This window comes from Lagenorhynchus albirostris, chromosome 9, assembly GCF_949774975.1.
Source record: "Lagenorhynchus albirostris chromosome 9, mLagAlb1.1, whole genome shotgun sequence".
NCBI lineage: Eukaryota > Metazoa > Chordata > Mammalia > Artiodactyla > Delphinidae > Lagenorhynchus > Lagenorhynchus albirostris.
The window spans coordinates 86,620,968-86,645,955 of record NC_083103.1 but is presented as its reverse complement, the minus strand read 5'-3'; the positions used below and the strand labels follow the sequence as shown (position 1 = coordinate 86,645,955).

The 24,988-nt window shown below is 36.2% G+C and overlaps 1 protein-coding gene across 5 annotated transcripts in view; it reads left to right on the top strand.

The window, feature by feature from the left end:
* RDX (radixin) overlaps positions 1–24,988 on the top strand; it is a 102,385-nt gene that overhangs the window by 19,442 nt on the left and 57,955 nt on the right. For all 5 annotated transcript variants that reach the window (XM_060160349.1, XM_060160346.1, XM_060160347.1 and 2 more), the window contains exons 3-5: positions 8,536–8,619; positions 20,538–20,633; positions 21,155–21,429. In XM_060160349.1, coding sequence (XP_060016332.1) covers positions 8,536–8,619; positions 20,538–20,633; positions 21,155–21,429 — 455 coding nt within the window. The remainder of the gene's footprint in view (positions 1–8,535; positions 8,620–20,537; positions 20,634–21,154; positions 21,430–24,988) is intronic.

Here is a 24,988-nt window from a genome sequence, read left to right as displayed (position 1 = left end):
TCATCTCAGTAGATGCAGAGAAAGCTTTCGACAAAATTCAGCACCCATTTATGATAAAAACTCTCCAGAAAGTAGGCATAGAGGGAACTTCCCTCAACATAATAAAGGCCATATATGACAAACCGACAGCCAACATCATCCTCAATGGTGAAAAACTGAAAGCATTTCCACTAAGATGAGGAATAAGACAAGGTTGCCCACTCTTATTCAACATAGTTTTGGAAGTTTTAGCCACAGCAATCAGAGAAGAAAAGGAAATAAAAGGAATCCAAATTGGAAAAGAAGAAGTAAAGCTGTCACTGTTTGCAGATGACATGATACTATACATAGAGAATCCTAAAGATGCTACCAGAAAACTACTAGAGCTAATCAGTGAATTTGGTAAAGTAGCAGGATACAAAATTAATGCACAGAAATCTCTGGCATTCCTATACACTAATGATGAAAAACCTGAAAGTGAAATCAAGAAAACACTCCCATTTACCATTGCAACAAAAAGCATAAAATACCTAGGAATAAACCTACCTAAGTAGACAAAAGACCTGTATGCAGAAAATTATGACACTGATGAAAGGAATTAAAGATGATACAAATAGATGGAGAGATATACCATGTTCTTGGATTGGAAGAAGCAACATTGTGAAAATGACTCTACTACTGAAAGCAATCTACAAATTCAATGCAGTCCCTATCAAACTACCACTGGCGTTTTTCGCAGATCTAGAACAGAAAATTTCAAAATTCGTATGGAAACCCAAAGACCCCGAATAGCCAAAGCAATCTTGAGAACGAAAAACGGAGCTGGAGAAATCAGGCTCCCTGACTTCAGACTATAGTACAAAGCTATAGTAATCAAGACAGTATGGTACTGGCACAGAAACAGAAATATAGATCAGTGGAACAGGATAGAAAGCCCAGAGATAAACCCACGCACATATGGTCACCTTATCTTTGATAAAGGAGGCAGGAATGTACAGTGTACAAAGGACAGCCTCTTCAATAAGTGGTGCTGGGAAAACTGGATAGCTACATGTAAAAGAATGAGATTAGAACACTCCCTAACACCATACACAAAAATCAGCTCAAAATGGATTAAAGACCTAAATGTAAGGCCAGAAACTATCAAACTCTTAGAGGAAAACATAGGCAGAACACTCTATGACATAGATCACAGCAAGATCCTTTTTGACCCACCTCCTCCTAGAGAAATGGAAATAAAAACAAAAATAAACAAATGGGACCTAATGAAACTTCAAAGCTTTTGCACAGCAAAGGAAACCATAAACAAGACAAAAAGACAACCCTCAGAATGGGAGAAAATATTTGCAAATGAAGCAACTGACAAAAGATTAATCTCCGAAATTTACAAGCAGCTCATGCAGCTCAATAACAAAAAAACAAACAACCCAATCCAAAAATGGACAGAAGACCTAAGTAGACATTTCTTCAAAGAAGATATACAAACTGCCAACAAACACATGAAAGAATGCTCAACATCATTAATCATTAGAGAAATGCAAATCAAAACTACAATGAGATATCATCTCCCACCGGTCAGAATGGCCATCATCAAAAAATCTACAAACAATAAATGCTGGAGAGGGTGTGGAGAAAAGGGAACACTCTTGCACTGCTGGTGGGATTATGAATTGGTACAGTCACTATGGGGAACAGTATGGAGGTTCCTTAAAAAACTACACATAGAACTACCATATGACCCAGCAATCCCACTACTGGGCATATACCCTGAGAAAACCATAATTCAGAAAGAGTCATGTACCAAAATGTTCATTGCAGCTCTATTTACAATAGCCAGGAGATGGAAACAAGCTAAGTGTCCATCATCGGATGAATGGATAAAGTAGATGTGTCACATATATACAATGGAATATTACTCAGCCATAAAAAGAAATGAAATTGAGTTTTTTGTAGTGAGGTGGATGGACCTAGAGTCTGTCATACAGAGTGAAGTAAGTCAGAAAGAGAAAGACAAATACTGTATGCCAACACACATATATATATATATATATATGGAATCTAAGAAAAAGAAAATGTCATGAAGAACCTAGGGGTAAGACAGGAATAAAGACAGACCTACTAGAGAATGGACTTGAGGATATGGGGAGGGCAATGGATAAGCTATGACAAAGTGAGAGAGTGGCATGGACATTCATACACTACGAAATGTAAAATGGATAGCTAGTGGGAAGCAGCCGCATAGCACAGGGAGATCAGCTCGGTGCTTTGTTACCACCTAGAGGGGTGGGATAGGGAGGGTGGGAGGGAGGGAGACGCAAGAGGGAAGAGATATGGGAACATATGTATATGTATAACTGATTCACTTTGTTATAAAGCAGAAACTAACACACCATTGTAAAGCAATTATACTCCAATAAAGATGTTAAAAAAAATTATACCTCATTTAAGCCATTGAACCTAAAAAAAATAAAAAAATAAAATGGGTTAATCAAAAAAAATTTGCCATTTGAAAGACAACAATAAGAAAGTAAAAAGGCAAGGCAGATTGGGGGAAAATAATTGCAGTATGGCATTCTTTTAGAACTCAATAAGACACCCCAATTTTTAAAAAGTGGGCAAAAACTTTGAACATCTACTTCACAAAAGAAAATATATTAATATCGAATAAGTAGTTGAAAATATCCTCAATATCTTTGGTTATCAGGGAAACATAAATTAAAAATACAGTGAGATTCCACTTTATATTTACCAGAGGAGCTATAATTAGACTGATAATACCTTGGCTGTAAGGATGTGGATCAACTAGAACTCTTATTTCTGATAGGAATGTGAAAGTTAAAAGTAGTTTGGAAAACTGTCTGAATAATTGAGTGGAGAACACTTATTTTTCCTAAGAGTAAGGATTAAAAATTATATATAAGGCTTCCCTGGTGGCGCAGTGGTTAGGAATCCGCCTGCCAACGGAGGGGACACAGGTTCGAGCCCTGGTCCAGGAAGATCCCACGTGCCGCGGAGTAGCTAAGCCCTTAGCCACAACTGCTGAGCCTTTGCTCTAGAGCCCGTAACTACTGAAGCATGCTCACTATTTATGACTAGGCTGAAAAGTGGCCTTATATCTGTCTCTTCTGTTCATGTTCTGTTGGTGAGACCTTAGTCACATAGCCATACCTAATTGCAAGAGACTTTGAGAAATGTTCTTGTAGCTCAGTAGCCATGTCAAACGGTAATTCTGTTAGATTTTGGTGGTCAAACAGCAAGTCGTCTCTGCTACAATCATGGTTAGTTTTAAGGAGAAAAATCATATAATAAATTCAGAGCAGTTGCTAAAATTGAACAACTATTCATGATTTAAAAGTAAAAACCAATACTTCTTAAGCTAAGTATCGAAGAAAACCTATAACAAAAGTAATTCTTAATTTGCTTAACAGTGGAAGCTTTTCTTTTAAGATCGGGGACAAGACAAAATGTACACACTATCACTGCTGCTGTTCAACATTGAACAGAAAGCCTGTGCAGAAAAATTAAAAACTCTAGTACTGGAAAGGAAGAAACACTTTGAAGATGTTAAGGTATTTATTTATATCGGGTTGGCAAATTATGGCCCATAGGCCAAAGCCAGCCCACCACTTGTTTTTGTACAACCTTCAAGCTAAGAATGATTCTTACATTTTCAATGGTTGAAAAAAAAAATCAAAAGAATAGTAATATTTCATGACTTGAAAATTATATGAAATTCAAATTTCAATGTCTATAAAGTTTTGTTGGAACACAGTATGCTCATTGTTAATTATCTATAACTGCTTTTCTGCTATAGCAGGAGAATTGAGTAGATGCAGCAGACAGTATGGTCTGCAAAGCCTGAAATATTCACTATTTGTACCTTTACAGAAAAAGTTTTCTGACACCTGGTTTATATAAATACAAGAATTTACATTTTAACAGTTGGCAAGGGAGCTGATAAAAGGATCAGTATAAAAATCAATTGCATTTCTACAGAAGTAAAACCAGAAAAAATTTTGGAAAGATACTTCATCATATTTATGACCCTGTGTTTGAAACGCTTTAAGCTAGATGAGTTTCAGTAGTTGGAATTCTTTGGATTTTAGAAAGGTGAATATACAATGTATTATGTGCATAAGTAGTGTTATGAAATTTCCATCAAGGTCTGTTGCATCACATCAGTATTTCTATAGATCGGTGTGTGAATATCCATTTGAAGTGGGATAAATTAATTCACCAGGTGGACTTATTTCAATTGTTTTTGCTAGAAATTAGCTAATAAACTAGAGTTTTCAATGCATTTAGGATATCTTGGGATTATGAACCTATAATTATAATAGCTATAAAACCATAGGAGAAAGATATTTTAAATGATTAATATGATTTTTCTGGAGGAAATTATAAACATTTTTTAAAAAGATCTTAAAGAAGACCTAAATCAATGCATAGAAAGAACCATACACTTGGATAGTAAGAGTCAGTATTGAAAAGATGTCATTTTTTACCCCAAGAGGCTGATGAATTTAGTGTAGTTCCAATTTAAATCATAATGTGGTGTTTTGAAAAATTTATAATTATATGTGGGGTCAAGAGCAAGAACAAAGAGACAAGAATAGCCAAAACAGTTCTGAAAATAATAAGGGATGACTTGCCATACCAGATATCAAGACTTATTTAAAGATACAGTAATTCAGACAATATGGTATTGGCAGAATAGTTCAATTGAATAGTACAACAGAATAGCACAAAATAAGACCCATACCTATGGACATTAGATTTGTGACAGTGCAGTCTTTGGAGAGTGAATGAAGTAATCAATATACATCATGTTTGGATGTTTAAAATCACTGTATTATTATCCCTCTGGGGATTAGGAAATGAAATTGGATTTCTACCTTAAATCATAAGCAAAAATCATTGAAGACAAACTATGAAAAACAAAACTTTGATAGGAAATATAAGAATATCTTTATGACTCCAGACTAGGGAAGGATTTCTTTGCTTTTTTTAAAAAAAATTTTATTTTATATTGGGGTATAGTTGATTTACAGTGTTGTGTTAAAAATTTTCTTAAATATGGCAAAAAATTGATATCTGCATGTAAAACATTGATAAATTCAACATTAAAATTTTAAAAATGTTTATCATAGAGAGGGACTCTTCATAAAATAGAAGGGCAAGCTACAAACTAGTAGATTTCTTTGTAATGCAAGTAACTGACAAAGGATTAATATCTAGAATATATAAAGATCTTCCACATATGAGTAAGAAAAAGACAACCCAATAGAAAATAAGCAATACATGTGAACAGACATTGTGAAAGATGGGGAGACAGAGTGGTCAATAAGCATATTATATTACTTTTCTATTGCTCTATAACAAATTATCACAAATTTGGTAGCTTGAAACAACACACATCTATTATCTCACAGTTTTATACGCTAGAAATATGGGATGGTATGAATGGGTTCTCTGCTCAGGGTCTCACTACCCTGAAGTCAAGGTGTAGCTCAACTGCATTCTCATCTGAAGTTTGGGGTTCTCTTTCAAGCTCATTCCTATCATTGGCACAATCCATTGCCTTGCAGAATGATCTATCGTTCTTTACTGGTGAATGAAGTCCCCATTTTCTTGCTAACTGTTGGCCAGGGGTCTGTCTTAGTCCTAGAGTGTGGTGTGTGTGACAAGTCCTTTTCTCATGCCCCCTCCAATTCAGCAGTGGAGAACCTCTTTAATGTCAAAGTCCTCTCACACTTTAAATCTCTCTGACTTCTGCACCCAGTCAGAGAAAACTCTTTGCTTTTAAAGGAATCATGTGATTATCTCAGGCCCACCCACAATGATTTTCCTATCTTAAGGTCAACTGATAAGTAACCTTAAGTACATCTGCAAAATCCCTTTTGTCTTGTAATGTTAACATAATCATGGGAGTAAGGTGGGGGTGGGGGCGAGGAGATCATGGGGGCTGTCTTAAAATTCTGCATATCACACATAAGAAAAAGTTTCCAACTTCATTAGGGATCAAGAACCTGCATATTAACACCATATTGAGATACCATTTTGTACCCACTAGATTGTTAAACATTAAAAAATCCGATTATATCCACTATTAGTGAAAATATAGAGCAGCAGGAATTATTATTTATGGGAGTGTAAATTGATACAATCATGTTGGAAGACAATTCAGCATTACATTGTAAAGTTGAAGCTATGCATACTTTATCACCCAGGAATTCTGAGTTATACTTCTAGAGAAACTCAGACACATGCACTAGGAGACATGTAGAAGAATGTTCATAGCAGTATTGTTCTTAATAACCAAAAAATTGGAAACAATTTAATGTCAATCGATAGGAAAATGGTAAATGAATTACTGTCTAGTCACATAAAGATGAATGAATTGCAACTACTCACAAAAACATCAGTGAATCTTAGAAATATAATTGTGAAAAGGCAAACTATAGTGTAGAAAAATTTTTGTTTAAACCTTTTATTGAAATAGAATATACATATGCAAAAGAATATATGTGTGTAGTTGATGAATTTTCATAAAATATACATATGTAATCATTGCCCACATCAAGAAGGACTTTATTAGCAAGTATTATACAATTTTAATACAGCTATGCAGCTAAAAATCAAAAACTAAACAATATTTTACATATAGATACCTACATTTGTGACAGAACTATTGTTTTTTAAAAAGCTAAGGGGATGACAAACACAAAATTTAGGTTAGTACTTACCTGTGGGCATTGGGGTCAGGGAATTCACAAAGAAGAAATACACTGGTGACATTTTTTGTCATTTCTAGTTTTTAAGTTGAATGGTAGATTTATGGGTAAAGGAGAACCTTTTCTTTGTTCAAAATGTTCTGACACCAAAAATGAAAACATTTTCTTTATTCAGAATGTTCTGATACCAAATGTGTGGGTTTTCCATACCAAGCAGTTCTCCAATTCTATGTGGATACCAGTTGTGTGTCCTGCAATTTAATTTGTTCTGACACAACTACCCAGAATTAGCGCAGACCCACCGGACTGCTCTGGACTTCTGAAGCAAATCACCGGTAGTGCAAGTGACTCACTTCTGTCTAACTTGGCTAACTTTTGGGGATTCCCACGATCCCCTCTTCAGATTCTATAATTTGCTATATATAACAGCTCACAGAACTCAGGGAAACACTTTACTTACTATTACTAGTTAATATGAAGGGTACTATAAAGGATACAAATGAAACAGATGAAGAAGGTGAGGTCCAGAAGGGTCCCGAGTGAAGGAGTTTCTGTCTTTGTGGAGTTTGCAGTGCACCACCCTCTCAGCAGGAAGAAGCAGGGAAGCTCTCTGAACCCTTTCGTTTAGGGTTTTATGGAGGTTCCATTTCATAGGTGTGATTGATTAAATCATTGGACATTGATGATCAGCTCATTCCCCAGCCTTTCCCCTCCTGGGCAGTCGGGGTGGGTGTCTAAAAGGTTCAATCCTCTAATCATGTGATTGGTTTCTCTGGCTACCAGCCTCCATTCTGAAGCTATTAGGGCCTGTCTGGAGTCACCTCATTAACATAAACTCTATTATGGTTGAAAGGAGCTTATTATGAATAACAAAAGACCCTCCTCTCACATCTATCACTCAGGAAATTCCAGCGATTTTAGGAGCTCTGCCAGGAACCAGGATGAAGACCAAATATATATTTATTGTTATGTTACAGTGGGTTTTATTTTGTTATGCTTCATTGTCTATATATGTTACAAGTATTTTATGTGTATTAATATTTCCTAAAGGATTATTTTAAAGAAGGAGCTCTATAAGATTTTTTTGATTAGAGAAGGTATTTCAGATAAAAGTACATGTGTGGAGGTACATGTGGTTGTTAGCATGAGTAAAATGTAAGGGGAAATAAGTCTGATTTAGAGTTCTAATAGTGTGAGTTAAAAAGATAGGTTTTTACCATATCATGGTGAATTCTAGGTGAAGATGCTATTCTGGAGTAAAAATTATTTTGGTTAGGGCATGTTACGTTTTTGGTAAGATATCCAACTAGAAAGGTATTTACACCCAAAAATTGGAATTTAAAAAAGTTTAGCAAATAAAAGGCAATAGATGTATGGTTTTTATAAAGTGAAGAATAATACATTTGCAGTATAAATAAAACTAAATATTTGATTTTTATATTGAAAGAAATAGGGAATAGTGAATGACATTCAAAGAATTTGGAGTTATATCTCTGCCCTGCCATTTGATATCCATGTGTCCTTGGGCAAATGATGGAAACTTTTCTGTAGAAATGAACTTTTCTATAGAAATGCACATATCTCCTAGTATTGTTGCAGAGGCTAAATAAGAAAATGAAAAGCGCAGGTCCTCGTGCCTACTGTATGTTTTCAATAAATCAAAAACAAATATAAATAAATCAAACTATCACTTTAATAAAGAAAATATTAGGTACATTATAGAGTTGCTTTTTACTGCCTACATATGATACCACTTTATTTTATAAATCAGATAAAAGTATTTTCTCTTTTCTACTGATTTTCCCTTTGTTTTTTATTGCAGATCAATGTAAGAGTAACAACAATGGATGCTGAGCTGGAATTTGCCATTCAGCCCAACACAACTGGCAAACAGCTTTTTGACCAGGTATCATTTACCAAATAAAGTATGTAATTTTGACACCATAGTGTGGATGCTACTGCATACTTCTTTCTGTGTTTTTTTACCTTAACTTATAATGCAACAATGTAGCACTTGGAATATTTCACAGTACCTGTTCAAATGTCTTGAACAACTGTAGGGGATAGTTTTTCTCATTCCTAGATTTTGAGAGATAGGACTTTTTAAAAATAATTATTAGCAGGTATTTATTTAACATCTGTTATGCAAATCATTGTAACGAGGACTAAAAGGAATTCAGAGATATTCTCCAGGGCTTCCCTGGTGGCACAGTGGTTGAGAGTCTGCCTGCCGATGCAGGGGACACGGGTTCGTGCCCCGGTCCGGGAAGATCCCACATGCTGCGGAGCGGCTGGGCCCGTGAGCCATGGCCGCTGAGCCTGCGTGTCTGAAGCCTGTGCTCCGCAACGGGAGAGGCCACAACAGTGAGAGACCCGCGTACCGCAAATAAAAGAAGGAAAAAAAAAAAGATATTCTCCATAGTCCATGAGTGGAATAGGTGGAGATCCTAGACAGCGGGTGTAACCAAGCAATGGGCTTGTGTTCCCGCAGCACAGAAAGCCAAACTCTTGAAAGTGAGAGTTTGCAGCAAAGTAAGGGTTTATTTCAGGGCACCAAGCAAGGGAGTGGGAGACAAGTCTCAGATCCACTCCAACCTGGTCTTTGAGTTAGAGGGTTTTTTTAAAAGGGAAAGAACAAAGAAGCTGGGGTTAATCATCATCTTGTGACATTTTCTGTGACATTTCTTAATCGTAGAAGAAAGGATGTCTCTGGTTTATGATTTGCTAGCCAGGTGGTCCATGACTTGGTGGTCTGTTAGCTTATCTTGCCCTGGAGAAGTAAGCTGTACATTAATGATGATATCTGATGATACAACAGCAATTTTAGTACATTAATGATATCAACAACAGCAGTTTTGGTCATCTGACTCTGATTATTAGTGTTCATTTAGCACAGGATTAAGGTCAGAAGGGACAAGAAAGGGAATAAAGTTGGATAGAGAGGTTAATCCTAAACTCGGTTTTAGGGGAACTTGGTTTCAAGGGGATGGCAGGAGCAAAGGCACAGGCTATAAACAGGCACCTGACAGCAGTTTGATGTTGTCGGCTCATAATACGCTAGCCTGGAGTTAGAACGTGTTAAAGAACTTGGACTGCTGATATTGTCTTTTTTTTTCTCACTCTTGAGAGCACATTTGAGCCACCTTGGGGAGCTTTCAAGAGGAAAAAAGAAAAGCAATGCTTGGAAACCACCTCTAGAGATTCTGTTAGTCTGGGATCTGCTCTAAACTATTAGTAGTTTTATTTAGGCTCCCTAGGTAATGCTGTATATAATGTTGTAAGTAATCAAGTTTCATTGAGAAAAGGAGGAAAGAGATTGGTGACCAGAGGTCAAGTGGTTAAGAAGTGAATTGATTGCAAAAAGGAGGAAGGTAACTTTTACATAAACTTTTATTGATACATATGAGCAGGAGAGCAATAGTCTGTGATCAGGCTTACTATTGACCTTAGAATATGGGAGAGAGAGTTTCTGGCATTACAGCAATAAATAACATATTAGATAGCTACTGATCCAAAATATGATGAAATAGAATTTAAAAACTCCTGGGAAGTTGTTTCTTCGCTTGACAAAGTAGTAAACTTAATCTCTTGATTAGATAATTAATGAACTTGAACGCCCTGATAAAGTCTGTTTGGAAGATGAAAGGCTTTTTTTTGGTGTGAGTGAGCAAATTTTTAAGACAACAACATAGGAAGCTGCATGCACCATACGATATAGATATTTTACTTTTGTGAACTAATATTCACTTCTGTTGATTCTTCTAGGTCTCCTGTTTTGTAAATACATAGTCTGTCTTATTTGAAAAAAAATGTAGATGCAGTTAGCATTTACTACTTCATAGCATATTGAAATGTTATTTATAGTGAGCAAAATGTTTTGTGTTAGTCAAAAATGAATCAGCAAGTGGGCCTTTTTGGTATTGGATAGTGAGAAATAAAATATTTGTTTTTTTACTAAGCAGAATTGCTTTAGTTTGGACACGAGGGAAAATTAAATTACATTTATTATAATGCAGTAATACGTAGTAGTTGAAAAGTGTGGGCTCTGGAACCACACTGCCTGTAGTAGAATCCCAGCTGTAGCTCTTTGACTTCACACAAACAAATACTTTCTTTGCCTCATTTTTCTCATTTGTACAATTAGGATGATAATAACATTACTCCTTCAGAAGGTTTTTGTGAGAACTAATTGAGACTCTGTTTAAAGTACTAGAACAGTATTTGCTATACACATTTCATATTGTAATTGAAGAGGTCTAAATTAAAGAGTATTGTTATCTCGTATGGGGTCTCTCAGCAATTAATTCTTGTAGTCCCTGTTCTATTTCCTGATAATGAGAGCCAGAATGCTAGGATCTAAAAGCAGGCGTTTACCTTGGGTGTAGTGAGTATATGGGTGCGCTGTCAGGTCAGTAGGTTCAGGGTCAGGCCAGGAGCAGACCTAGGGGTAGGAGTTCTCTCAAATGAATCCACCTGTAACAAAACCTCACTTCTGATTAGGATGTCAGCTTGAGGCCATCTGCCCTGTGGAGGACTCTAGTTGAGTGCTTGAGGTCCTTTGGTTTGCTCCCTGCTGACTCTTTCTTCACTGGCCTCCTCTTCCAGCTTCTGCTTGTGGGATTAGAATAGTAATATCCCCAAGGAGTACTCAACATGATCTGTTAGGATGCAAGAAAAAATTAAAATGTTTGTCTATATTTTTGTCTTTCCTCTTCCAAATTATTCTTAAAAAATATGCTAATATATTAGTGTGAGAGCATTGTATAACTTCTAAATAAATATACATATAATGTAGTTATGTGCCCAAGTATGTTTTTACTTGTAAGTTCATGATCTAAAGTTTCCTAGAACACTTTTAGAGGTAGGGAAAGATGGGGCCTCTTAAGGAATTTCACAACTGTGATCTCATTTTTCCTGGTTTGTGTGTGATAGTCTGAAGTTCGCTAAGAGACTGTCCCTTGTGCCCCACTGTGGCAAATCCCCCTTTTACTTAGCATTGTGAATCACAAAAAGCCTAGAAACAGAAGCTGAAGCCTGCGCTTTGGTACACTTCTCTCTGCTGCTCTTGACATTTCCTACTCCTGCCACTCTGAGCTGGAATGTTTTCTGTGGAGCTGTTGGGACAACCTATCTTTTGCCAAAGTTGAATTATCTGGGGTCTCTTTTGTCCACATTAAAGTTTTGGTTGTGACTTCCCTGGTGGTGCTGTGGTTAAGAATCCACCTGCCAATGCAGGGGACACAGGTTTGATCCCTGGTCTGGGAAGATCCCACATGCCACGGAGCAACTAAGCCTGTGCACAGCTGCTGAGCCTGAGCGCCACAACTACTGGAGCCCACACTCTCTAGGATCCACGTGCTGCAACTACTGAGCTTGCGTGCTGCAAATACTGAAGCCCACGCACCTAGAGCCTGTGCTCCGCAACAAGAGAAGCCATGGCAATGAGAAGCCTGCGTACTGCAACGAAAAGTAGCCCCGGCTCGCAGCACCTAGAGAAAGCCCACATGAAGCAATGAAAACCAGATGCGGCCAAAAAAATAAATAAAAATTAAAAAAAAAAAGTTTTGGTTGTTTGGCATTGATTGGCATTTGCCATCAGTGTGGGTCTTTGTATCCTATATCATTCAGAAATTTCTCAGTTTTTTTTTTTTTTAACGTGGTAACCTTTCCTAGCACAGCTAAATTTTTTTTTCTTGTTTTTAATTTTTTGCATGTGTCATGCCAGTGAAATTTTTAAACAGGGAAAGTAAACTGAAGGGTTCAGTTTGCTCTCTTGAAACCAAAAGCCTGATATGTTTTTAGATTTTTGACATATATACACTAATATGTATAAGTTAGATAACTAATAAGAACCTGCTACATAAAAAATGAAATAAAAAAATATATATATTTTGAGCCTAGACCCTGCCCCATGCTCAAACGTCACCCCCCACCCCAACTAGGCCCCTGCTCCACCCTAAACCCCACCCCTGCCTAAGTTCCACCCCCCGACTAAACTCTGCTCCCCATAACCAAGGCTTTTTTTCCTTCTTTTTTTTTTTTTTTCTTTTAGGCTGGGGTTCTGTTTTACCTTGGTGCTGACTCATTTATATTTATATTTTTTCTAATAAATCTTTTATTTTTCTAATTTTATCTTATTCTTTATACTTTGTTATTGTTCTGCTCCTTTTGGCTTGTTCCCCCCCACCTCTTTTTTTTTTTTTTTTTTTTTTTTGCTGTTGTGGTTTAGTTTTACCTTGTTGCCGTTTGTTTCAATTATATTATTATTTTTCCTGATATATTTTTATCTTTATTCTTTGTTATTGTACTGCTCCTCTTTCTCTCTCTCTTTTTTTTTTTTTTTTGGCCATGCCACCCAGCTTGTGGGATCTTGGTTCCCAGGCCAGAGATTGGGCCCGAGTTCTTGCGGTGGGAGCGCCGAGTTCAAACCACTGGACTAACAGAGAACCTCAGACCCCAGGGAATATTAATTGGAGTGAGGCCTCCTGGAGGTCCTCATCTTGGCACCAAGACCCAGCTCTACTCAACTGCCTGCAAACGCCAGTGCTGGCACCTCAGGCCAAACAACCAGTAAGACAGGAATACAGCCCTACCCATCAAAAAAAAAAGAAATGACAAAAAATATGTTACAGATGAAGGAGCAGGGTAAAAACCTACAAGACCAAATAAATGAAGACAAAATAGGCAACCTACCTGAAAAAGAATTCAGAGTAATGATAGTAAAGATGATCCAAAATCTTGGAAACAGAATGGAGAAAATACAAGAAGTGTTTAACAAGGATCTAGAAGAACTAAAGAGCAAACAGACAGTGATGAACAACACAATAACTGAAATTAAAAATACTGTAGAAGGAATCAATAGAATAACTGAGGCAGAAGAACGGATAAGTGAGCTGGAAGATAAAATGGTGGAAATAACTGCTGGGGAGCAGAATAAAGAAAAAAGAATGAAAAGAATAGAGGACAGTCTCAGAGACCTCTGGGACAACATGAAATGCACCCACCAACATTGGAATTATAAGGGTCCCAAAAGAAGAAGAGAAAAAGAAAGGGTCTGAGAAAATATTTGAAGAGATTATAGTCAAAAACTTCCCTAACATGGGAAAGGAAATAGTCAAGTCCCATGTAGAGTCCCATACAGGATAAACCCAAAAGAAAAATGCTGAGACACATACTACTCAAACTATCAAAAATTAAATAAAAAGAAAAAAATGTTAAAAGCAGCAAAAGCAACAAATAACATACAATGGAATCCCCATAAGGTTAACAGCTGATCTTTCAGCAGAAACTCTGCAAGCCAGAAGGGAGTGGCAGGACATATTTAAAGTGATGAAAGGGAAAAACCTACACCCCAGATTACTCTACCTGGCAAGGATCTCATTCAGATTTGATGGAGAAATCAAAAGCTTTACAGACAAGCAAAAGCTATGAGAATTCAGCACCAGCAAAGCAACTTTACAACAAATGCTAAAGGAATTTCTCTAAGTGGAAAACACAAGAGAAGAAAAAGACCCACAAAAACAACCCCAAATCAATTAAGAAAATGGTAATAGGAACATACATATCGATAATTGCCTTGAATGTAAATGGATCAAATACTCCAAACAAAAGACACAGACTGGCTGAATGGATACAAAAACAAGATCCTTATATATGTTGTCTACAAGAAACCCACTTCAGACCTAGGGACACATACAGACTGAAAGTGAGGGGATGGAAAATGATATTCCATGCAAATGGATATCACAAGAAAGCTGGATTAGCAATGCTCATATCAGATAAAATAGACTTTAAGGTGAAGACTATTACAAGAGATAAGAAAGGACACTACATAATCAAGGGATCAATCCACGAGGAAAACATAACAATTATAAATATTTATGCACCCAACATAGGAGCACGTCAATACATAAGGCAAATGCTAACAGCCATAAAAGGAGAGATCGACAGTAACACAACAATAGTGGGGGACTTTAACACCCTACTTACACCAGTAGATCATCTAGACAGAAAATAAATAAGGAAACACAAGCTTTAAATGACACAATAGACCAGATAGATTTAATTGATATTTTTAGGAAATTCCACCGGAAAACGGAAGAATATACTTTATTCTCAAGTGCACATGGAATGTGCTCCAGAATAGATCACATCTTGGGTCACAAATCAAGCCTTGGAAAATTTAAGAAAGTTGAAATTGTATTAAGCATCTTTTCCAACCACAATGCTATGAGATTAGAAATCAATTACAGGAAAAAAAAACAGTAAAAAACACAAATACATGGAGGCTAAACAGTGTGCTGCTAAAGAATGAGATCACTGAAGAAATCAAAGAAGAAATTAAAAAAATACCTAGAAACAAATGACAAGGAAAACACGATGAGCCAAAACCTATGGGACGCAGCAAAAGCAGTTCTAAGAGAGAAGTTCATAGCAATTCAAACTCACCTCAAGTAACAAGAAAAATCTCAAATAAACAATCTAACCTTACACTAAAGCAGCTAGAAAAAGAAGAAAAAGTAAAACCCAAAGTTACTAGAAGGAAAGAAATCATAAAGATCAGAGCAGAGATAAATAGAAATGAAGAAAACAATAGCAAAGATTAATAAAACTAAAAGTTGTTTCTTTGAGAAGATAACCAAAATTGATAAACCATTAGCCAGACTCATCAAGAAATAAAGAAATAAAATAAAGAAATAAAACTAAAAGTTGTTTCTTTGAGAAGATAACCAAAATTGATAAACCATTAGCCAGACTCATCAAGAAATAAAGGGAGAGGACTCAAATCAATAAAATTAGAAATGACAAAGGAGAGATTACACCTGACACCGCAGAAATACAAAAGATCATAAGAGAGTACTGCAAGCAACTATATGCCAATAAGATGGACAACCTGGAAGAAAGGAACAAATTCTTGGAAAAAGTACAAGCTTCCAAGATTGAACCAGGAAGAATTAGAAAATATAAACAGACCAGTCACAGGTAATGAAGTTGAAGCTGTAATTAAAAATCTTCCAACAAACAAAAGTCCAGGACCAGATGGCTTCACAGGTGAATTCTATCAGACATTTAGAGAAGAGTTAACACCTATGCTTTTCAAACTCTTCCAAAAAATTGCAGAGGGAGGAACACTCCCAAACTCGCTCTATGAGGCCACCATCGCCCTGATACCAAAACCAGACAAATATATCACAGAAGAGAAAATTATAGACCAATATCACTGATGAACATAGACACAAGAATCCTCAACAAAATACTAGCAAACAGAATCCAACAACACATTAAAAGGATCATACATCATGATCAAGTGGGATTTATCCCAGGGATGCAAGGATTCTTCAGTATAGGCAAAAAAATCAATGTGATACACTATATTAACAAATTAAAGAATAAAAACCATATGATCGTATCACTAGAGGCAGAAAAAGCTTTTGACAAAATTCAACACCCATTTAATGATAAAAACTCTCCAGAAAGTGGGCATAGAGGGAACCTACCTCAGCATAATAAAAGCCATATATGACAAACCCACAGCAAACATCATTCTCAGTGGTGAAAAACAAAGCATTTCCTCTAAGGTCAGGAACAAGACAAGGATGTCCACTCTCAACACTGTTATTTAACATAGTATTGGAATTCCTAGCCATGGCAGTCAGAGAAGAAAAAGAAATAAGAGGAATCCAAATTGGAAAAGAAAAAGTAAAACTGTCACTGTTTGCCAATGACATGATACTATACATAGAAAACCCTAAAGGTGCCACCAGAAAACTGCTAGAACTAATCAGTGAATTTGGTAAAGTTGCAGGGTACAAAATTAATGCACAGAAATCTCTTGCATTCCTATGCACCAACAACGAAAGATCAGAAAGAGAAATTAAGGAAACAATCCCATTTACCATCGCAACAAAAAGAATAAAATACCTAGGAATAAACCTACCTAAGGAGGCAAAAGACCTGTACTCAGAAAACTGTTAAAACACTGATGAAAGAAAACAAAGATAACGTAAACAGATGGAGAGATATACCATGCTTCTGGATTGAAAATGACTATAGTACCCAAAGCAGTCTACAGATTCAGTGCAATCCCTACCAAATTACCAATGGCATTTTTCACAGAATTAGAACAAAAATTTTACATTTCGTGTGGAAACACAAACGACCCCAAATAGCCAAAGCGATGTCGATAAAGAAAAAAGGAGCTGGAGGAATCAGGCTCCCTGACTTCAAGCTATACTACAAAGCTACAGTAATCAAGACAGTATGGTACCAGCACAAAAACAGAAATATAGATTAATGGAACAGGATAGATAGCCCAGAGATAAACCCACACACATATGGTCACCTTATCTTTGATAAAGGAGACAAGAATATACAATGGAGAAAAGACAGCCTCTTCAATAAGTGGTGCTGGGAAAAATGGACAGCTGCATGTAAAAGAATGAAGTTAGAACACACTAAATTAACTCAAAATGGATTAAAGACCTAAATGTAAGGCCAAACACTGTAAAACTCTTAGAGGAAAATATAGGCAGAACACTGTATGACGTAAATCACAGCAAGATTCTTTTTTACCCACCTCCTAGAGTAAGCGAAATAAAAACAAAAATAAAAATGGGACCTAATGAAACTTAAAAGCTTCTGCACAGCAAAGTAAACCATAAACAAGACTTAAAGACAACCCTCAGAATGGGAAAAAATATTTGCAAATGAAGCAACTGACAAAGGATTGATCTCTAAAATATAGAAGGTGCTCATGCAGCTCAATGTCATGAAAACAAACAACACAATCAAAAAATGGGCAAAAGACCTTAATAGACATTTCTCCATAGAAGACATGCAAATGGCCAACAAATACATGAAAAGATGCTCAACATCACTTATCACTAGAGAAATGCAAATCAAAACCACAATGATGTATCACCTCACACCAGTCAGAATGGCCATCATCAAAAAATGTAGAAACAGTAAATGCTGGAGAGGGTGTGGAGAAAAGGGAACCCTCCTGCCCTGTTGGTGGGAAAGTAAATTGATACAGCCACTATGGAGAACAGTATGGACATTCCTTTAAATACTAAAAATAGAGCTACTCTATGACTCAGCAATCCCACTACTGGTCATATACGCTGAGAAAACCAAAATTCGAAAAGAGTCGTGTACCACAATGTTCATTGCAGCACTGTTTACAATAGCCAGGACATGAAGCAACCTAAATGTCCATCAACAGATGGATGGATAAAGAAGATGTGGCACATAAAAAAAATGGAATATTACTCAGCCATAAAAAGAACGAAATTGAGTTCTTTGTCGTGAGGTGGATGGACCTCGAGTCTGTCTTACAAAGTGAAGTAAGTCAGAAAGAGAAAAACAAATACCGTATGCTAACACATATATATGGAATTTTAAAAAGCGGTACTGATGAACCTCGTAGCAGGTCAGGAATAAAGACGCAGACGTAGAAAATGGACTTCAGGGCACGGCGGGGGTTGGTGGGGGGAAGCTGGGATGAGATGAGAGAGTAGCACTGACATATATATGCTACATGATGTAAAATGGATGGCTAGTGGGAAGCTGCCGCATAGCACAAGATCAACTCGATGCCTTGTGACGACCTAGAGGGGTGGGATAGGGAGTGTGTGAGGGAGGCTCAAGAGGGAGAGGATATGGGGATATATGTATACATATAGCTGATTCACTTTGTTGTACAACAGAAACTAAGACAACATTGTAAAGCATTTATACTCCAATAAAGATGTGAAAAAATAAATACAGAAATGAGAAAGGGAAAAAACTAAAGAGAAAACTGTAAGAAAGAGTTAACATTAAGAGAGATATACCGTGGCTTCCCTGGTGGCGCAGTGGTTGAGAGTCCGCCTGCCGATGCAGGGGACACGGGTTCGTGCCACGGTCTGAGAAGATCCCACATGCCACGGAGTGGCTGGGCCTGTGAGCCATGGCCGCTGAGCCTGCATGTCCGGAGCCTATGCTCCGCAACGGGAGAGGCCACAACAGTGAGAGGCCTGCCTACCGAAAAAAAAAAAAAGATACACCAATCAAATAAAAAGTGTGGAGTTTGGATTGTGGCTCAAGAAGCCAACTATTAAGAAAAATTCACAAGAAAAACTTGTCTAGATATTTGATAGCAAGAAATAACTGCTAATTTTTTTAGGTGTGAATAATGGTATTTTAACTATGGTTTAAAAAATGAAAGATTCTACAACTCTCTGAGGGTATGAATGAACAAAACATGGTTTTAAATTGTTATAATACAAATTTACTACAACATAAAACAATTTTAAAAAATGACTTAAAATGATAAACAAATGCAATTTGTAAATCTCATTCAGATCCTAAGTGGAATAAATTAACTGTAAAAAAATATATATATTTTAAAAATAGCCACAGAAATTTCAACATATTAGGGAACTGTTAAGTCTTTCTGGTGTGATAATGGTATTGTAATGTTTTATTTTTGTTTTTATAAGACTCCTTATGTTTAAGAATTTTAAAGTAAAGTATTTACAAGTAAAATGGTGTATCTGGGATATGCTTCAAAACAATCTGAGAGGGGAGAGGTGCTGTAGATGAAGCAAAACTGGCCATGAGTTTCTATCTATTAAAGCTGACTGATGAGTACATTTACACTATTGTACTATTCTAACTGTTTATTTGTATATGTTTGAAGTTTTCAATAATAAAAAGGTTTTTAAAGCCAAAAAAAGTAAAAAGAAATATTTATTGTTTATTTTAAACCAAGAATGTTTATTACTTAAGAACTAATGTTGAATCTTTTTGTAAAGCTTTTAAAATCTTAAACTCTCACCTCCCTCATTTTATTTTAAATATAGAATTAAAAATATATTTTTGTTGGCCTCATCCTAGGTGTAGATTAATAATCCTAGTTTACCACTTTATTTACCCTAATACTGCTGAGTACCTACCACAGGCTAATCATTCTTGGAGATGACATGGATATTAAGATGAATAAGGCAGTAAATCTCTGCTCTTAGTTTTAAACAGTCAAGGAGGGTAAATAGACACTCTACTAAGAATAGTTAATTATGATAAAATAAATGTTCAAATAGCAGTATAGGTAAAGTACTATGGGATTATCAATGATCAAGTGATTAATTTTATCTAGATGATAGGAAAGCTTCATTCACGGAAGCATGTTAGTTGAGCTGGGCCTTGAGGAATACATTATTTAACACGTGGTAAAAGTACAGAAGAAACTTTCTAGACAGGGGAAGAAACACGACCAAAGGTGTAGAAATGTAAAATTTATGGCATGTTCCAAGGATGGTTTTTTGCTCAGTGAGGGTAGAACATAGAATATATGATGGTGAATGAAGGGAAGTAGGAATGGGGGTGAAATCAGCAGCTGGATACCCTGAGGCGTGGCATTTACATGTCCTCAGAGACTCTTATCACCAAAATGATACTATTGTCTGGGCTACCTAATAGTATAGTTTTGGGGGTGGGGTGCTAAACTGAAATAGGAAAAGTGGGATTATGACAGCTCTGTGTCTGTTCCCCAGATTCTTCTTTTTATGTTTGGGTCATGATGGGAGATGAGAAGGAAAAGGACATACAAAAAAGTGGATCAAATAAGATTGAAATGACACTACAAAATTTAATAAACAAAACCTGAATTTAAATTTTCAGAAACGTTCCTTTAATCACTATGTTAAGTTTAGGAAAGATCTTTTCTGTAGCAAAAGAATAAACCTATAATTTCTGTGTAGTTTTGTTCTTCTTTTGAAGTATAGTGCCATCCAGTTATAATGTGAGTGTTGAACTGAAATTGGCTTTTTTTTTTTTTTTAAGGTGGTGAAAACGGTTGGTTTGCGTGAAGTCTGGTTTTTTGGGCTGCAGTATGTGGACAGCAAGGGCTATTCTACATGGCTTAAACTAAATAAAAAGGTAAAGCATGTATGATAACATCCAGCTAATAATTAAGGTTCTTTGAAGTTATCATGGTCATGAATTTGTGCCAGAAAAGCTCAGAGTCTGACGGAGTTCAAGCTTCTTTTTACAGTTATCTCTGTGAATCATTAGAGGTATCATGTCTTTTAATTTAGTAAGGTACCATCAACTTACCATCTTCGAAAACAGAAATGTTCATTTTTGCTATTTGAAAACTCAGAAGTAAAAAATACTATGAGGTGTTACTTAGTACTTTGACCTTAATTTAAACATCTTAAGGATAAGCTTCTCAAGAGAAATTTCAATTTAGTTATTAGTTAGGATCTGTGAACTACCGGTCGCATTCATGAGCATAGAATCTTTTTCACACATACATTTTTTACGGGTTTAGAATCTTAATAGATTTAGAATCATACTTACGTTTTACATCCTACTTTGTTCCAAAGAGAAGTTTATGTGACTGTGGTCAGTTATTGTGAACTTAATATTTTTGACAGTACTTGAAATTACTGTTTCAGGTGACACAGCAAGATGTTAAAAAAGAGAATCCTTTGCAGTTCAAATTTAGAGCTAAATTCTTTCCTGAAGATGTTTCTGAAGAATTAATTCAAGAAATAACCCAGAGACTTTTCTTCTTGCAAGTTAAAGAAGCTATCTTAAATGATGAGATATATTGTCCACCAGAAACTGCAGTTCTTTTGGCTTCCTATGCTGTCCAAGCCAAGTATGGAGATTTTAATAAAGAGATTCATAAGCCAGGCTACCTGGCTAATGATAGACTCCTACCCCAGCGGTAAGTGAAACGTGCTTTTATGTTATAGTCTCTGAAAAATCATATTTTAGAAGTTTGTAAATGGTTGTGTTTTTTGTTGTTGTTGTTTGTTTTAGATTTTTAAGTTGCCAGCTGGATCAGAGTGTATAGTTTTAAAAGTTATGACCCAGAAGCTACATAGATTTATATACTCTGTAATTACTTAAAGTTTCTGCCTCTTCTCATTCCCACAAGATAAGCAATAAATGGAGGCAGTGATAATTTGGGCTTGAGGAAGACATGACTATTGTTGCTCATTAGTAAAAATTCTCACACAGGTAGATAGTTGCTTAATAAATGCTTTTGAAAATAGTAAGTGCCAGGCTATATTTCCTCCGCAGAATTAAAGTTAAGTTTCTAACTTTTCAAAAGACTTTTAAAACTCGGTTTTCAGACTCCTAGTCTAGGGCTCTGTTCTCATCTGCAGCATACTGCTGTCTCTGCTGAACTCGGGTCTGCTCACCAGACCAGGCAGGAAAGCCAGTCTACTGACACCTGGTTGTGGTGAAGGAAAGTGTAACATTTATTGCAGGGTACCAAGCAAGGGAGTGGGAGACAAGCCTCAGATCCACTGCCACTTGGTCTTTGAGTTAGGGGCTTTTTAAAGGGGAAGAACAAAGAGGCTAGAATTAATCATTGTCTTGTGACAGTTTGGGAGTCAGAAGTCTGTGGTTTAAGATTCTCTGACCAGTGGTCTGTGGCTTGAGGGTCTGTTAGCTCATCTTGCCCTGGAGAAACAACCTGAGTTTGTACCCTAATGATGATATCTATAATAGCAACTTTAGTACATTAACAATGTTAGCGACAGTAGGACATTAGCAACTTTAGTCATCTGACTTGGTTGATTAGTGTTTACTTAGCACAGGATTGAGGTCAGAGGGGACAAGGAAAGGGAATAAAGTTTTGGATAGAGAGATTAATGAAAAACGCAGTAAGAGAACTTGGTTTAGGGGGACTCGGTTTCAATATAACAGTTATTTTAAAGTAGCATGGCATGGAAAACATGGAAAACATCATTAGCAGAAGACCTAGATTTTGAATGCTAATTCTACCCTTTGCTAATTTTGTGGCCTTAGTACATAACTTAAACTCTCTAAGCCTCAGTGTCTGAATCTGCAAACTGGGGATAACAGTTGTGCTCTGTCAACCTTACTGTTTTTGATTACAGTTCATGAACTGTATGCTTTACAATTTTAATTGTGAATACAAGTGTTAGTTGGTAGTATTATTTATAAAATCTAGAAAGTACATCAAATGTTACTTTTAAATATCTCAGTTCTGAATTATAGTAGTGTACATGACCCTGATATTAGAATGTACTTGGGGATTTTTCTTTAGAATCCAGAGAAGTTATTACAATTCTTAGCTCAGATTCCTGAATTTCAAAATTTCTATTTAAAGGCAAAACTGTATATTAACCTAAAATTTCAGTTCTCTATCACTTCCTCATAGTATTTAAGCCCTTAGGTATAATTTCTTTTTCATAGGTACTAAATATGAAGGAAGACAAAACTACTTTGTCTACTTTTAATTAATTTCCTTTGGTTGTAAGCATTAACGATTATCTTTGGCTAATAAATTATATTCTGTTGTTATATGCTTTATAGGTACTCTTAAGTACAATAGCTTTAATAATTGATTATTAAATGTTATACTGTTCTGCTCTTTAATATTACAACAATAATAGTTATCTTATAAGGTAAAATAATGCATGTTGTTCACTGAAAGAATCAGGAATATGAGATACTTACTAGTCTCTGTTTGTTTTTGATGATTATTCCAGCCCAAAATTCCTTTTCTCAGATTTTTTAAGCACTAAATTGAGTAACTGATTACTGGTACAGTAGAATTTCATTTCAGTTAAAAGTTTTTATTTTAATTGAGGTATAATTTATATATAGTAAAATGCCAGCAGATTAGCTTTTAAATCAGAACATAAGGTAACTGTTATATAATCAAAATTACCCTTAAAATTGTTAATTGTTCATAAAATAGTCATGTTTTATCTGAACAAGTATAACATAGTTGTTCTTTCAGTGTTAGATCAGATTGCTGTTTGGGTGAGTACCAGATGAAGTAATTGGCTTACATTTAATAGTCGTGATTAAAAAAATATTTTTTGATACTGGAATCACGTAAACACAATTAATTTAACTTCTTTTACATGCATATGTGCTGTAACCCATTCTATTTAGAAGAAGGAAGATAGCACATGCTGTTCAAGATTTGGTCTTTAGGGCTTCCCTGGTGGCGCAGTGGTTGAGAGTCCGCCTGCCGATGCAGGGTACATGGGTTCGTGCCCCGGTCCAGGAAGATCCCACATGCTGCGGAGCAGCTGGGCCCGTGAGCCATGGCCGCTGGGCCTGCTCATCCGGAGCCTGTGCTCCACAACAGGAGAGGCCACAACAGTGAGAGGCCCGCGTACAGCAAAAAAAAAAAAAAAAGATTTGGTCTTTAACTTTGAGGGTCCAGTCAGGTGTCCTTCAAGTTGTTCGTCTGAGGAGGACTAATTCAAGCTATCTAAGTTTAAAAGAGACTTATAAAGTTAGAATAGTAAGTTTTTGGTTTAGAATGGAGAAGATACCTTCAGTCGTTGATTTATTCCATGCATAGTATATAACAAACTTTTATCACTAAGTATCTGGGGGAAAATTAGTAATCAGCTTATTTGGTGAACCTAAATCAAACACAATAATTTGATGATTTTGTTGGATGTTTATAATTCTTGTATTGAAAAACCCAGGTAAGCAATCTGTTCTCCCACAGTAGAGTTTAGTAGTCTGCTGATAGGAATAATCAGCTGCACCAGATAGTATCCCTCTCGTTTAGAAAGAGCTAGATATACATAAGTTTTTGTGTACCAGGTTTCTGACTTGGGCATTTGGGTGGTTTGTAATACCTTTTCAAGGTAAGAGGAGAAGGAACACATTTCAGAGGAGGAAGATTTCAGTTTTGAACCTATTGAGTTTGAAATATCCCTAGTATAAGAGCAGTTTCAGCAGATTGTTGGGAGTTGAAGCCAGATTGTGGTGGACTGGGGGTGGTGATGTGAGGTATGGAAATGAAGGATGGTGAATATGAACAGTTTATGAAAGAAATTTGGCTGTGACAAAGAAAAATACTAAAGGAGGGAAGCATGAGTTTATAGACATGTTCTTTAAAAGATGGAAAAGAATTAATTCCTTTATTCACTCTACAGATTTTTGCCTCTTTTGTTCTGGCACTGGGCATAAGTGGTGAGCAACATGGATGTGATCTTTGCCCACTTAACACAAATAAGTATATAGGCATACCTCCTTTTTTCGTACTTTGCTTTATTGTGCGCTTTAGGTATTGTGTTTTTTACAAATTGAAGGTTCATGGCAACCCTGCATCAAGCAAGTCTTTTAGCACTATTTTTTCCAGCAGCTTTAGCTCACTTCATGTCTCTGTGTCACATTTGGTAGCTCTCGCAATATTTCAAACCCTCCACTAGCAAAACGATTATGACTCCCTGAAGCCTCAGATGGTGGTTAGCATTTTTTAGCAATAAAGTATTTTT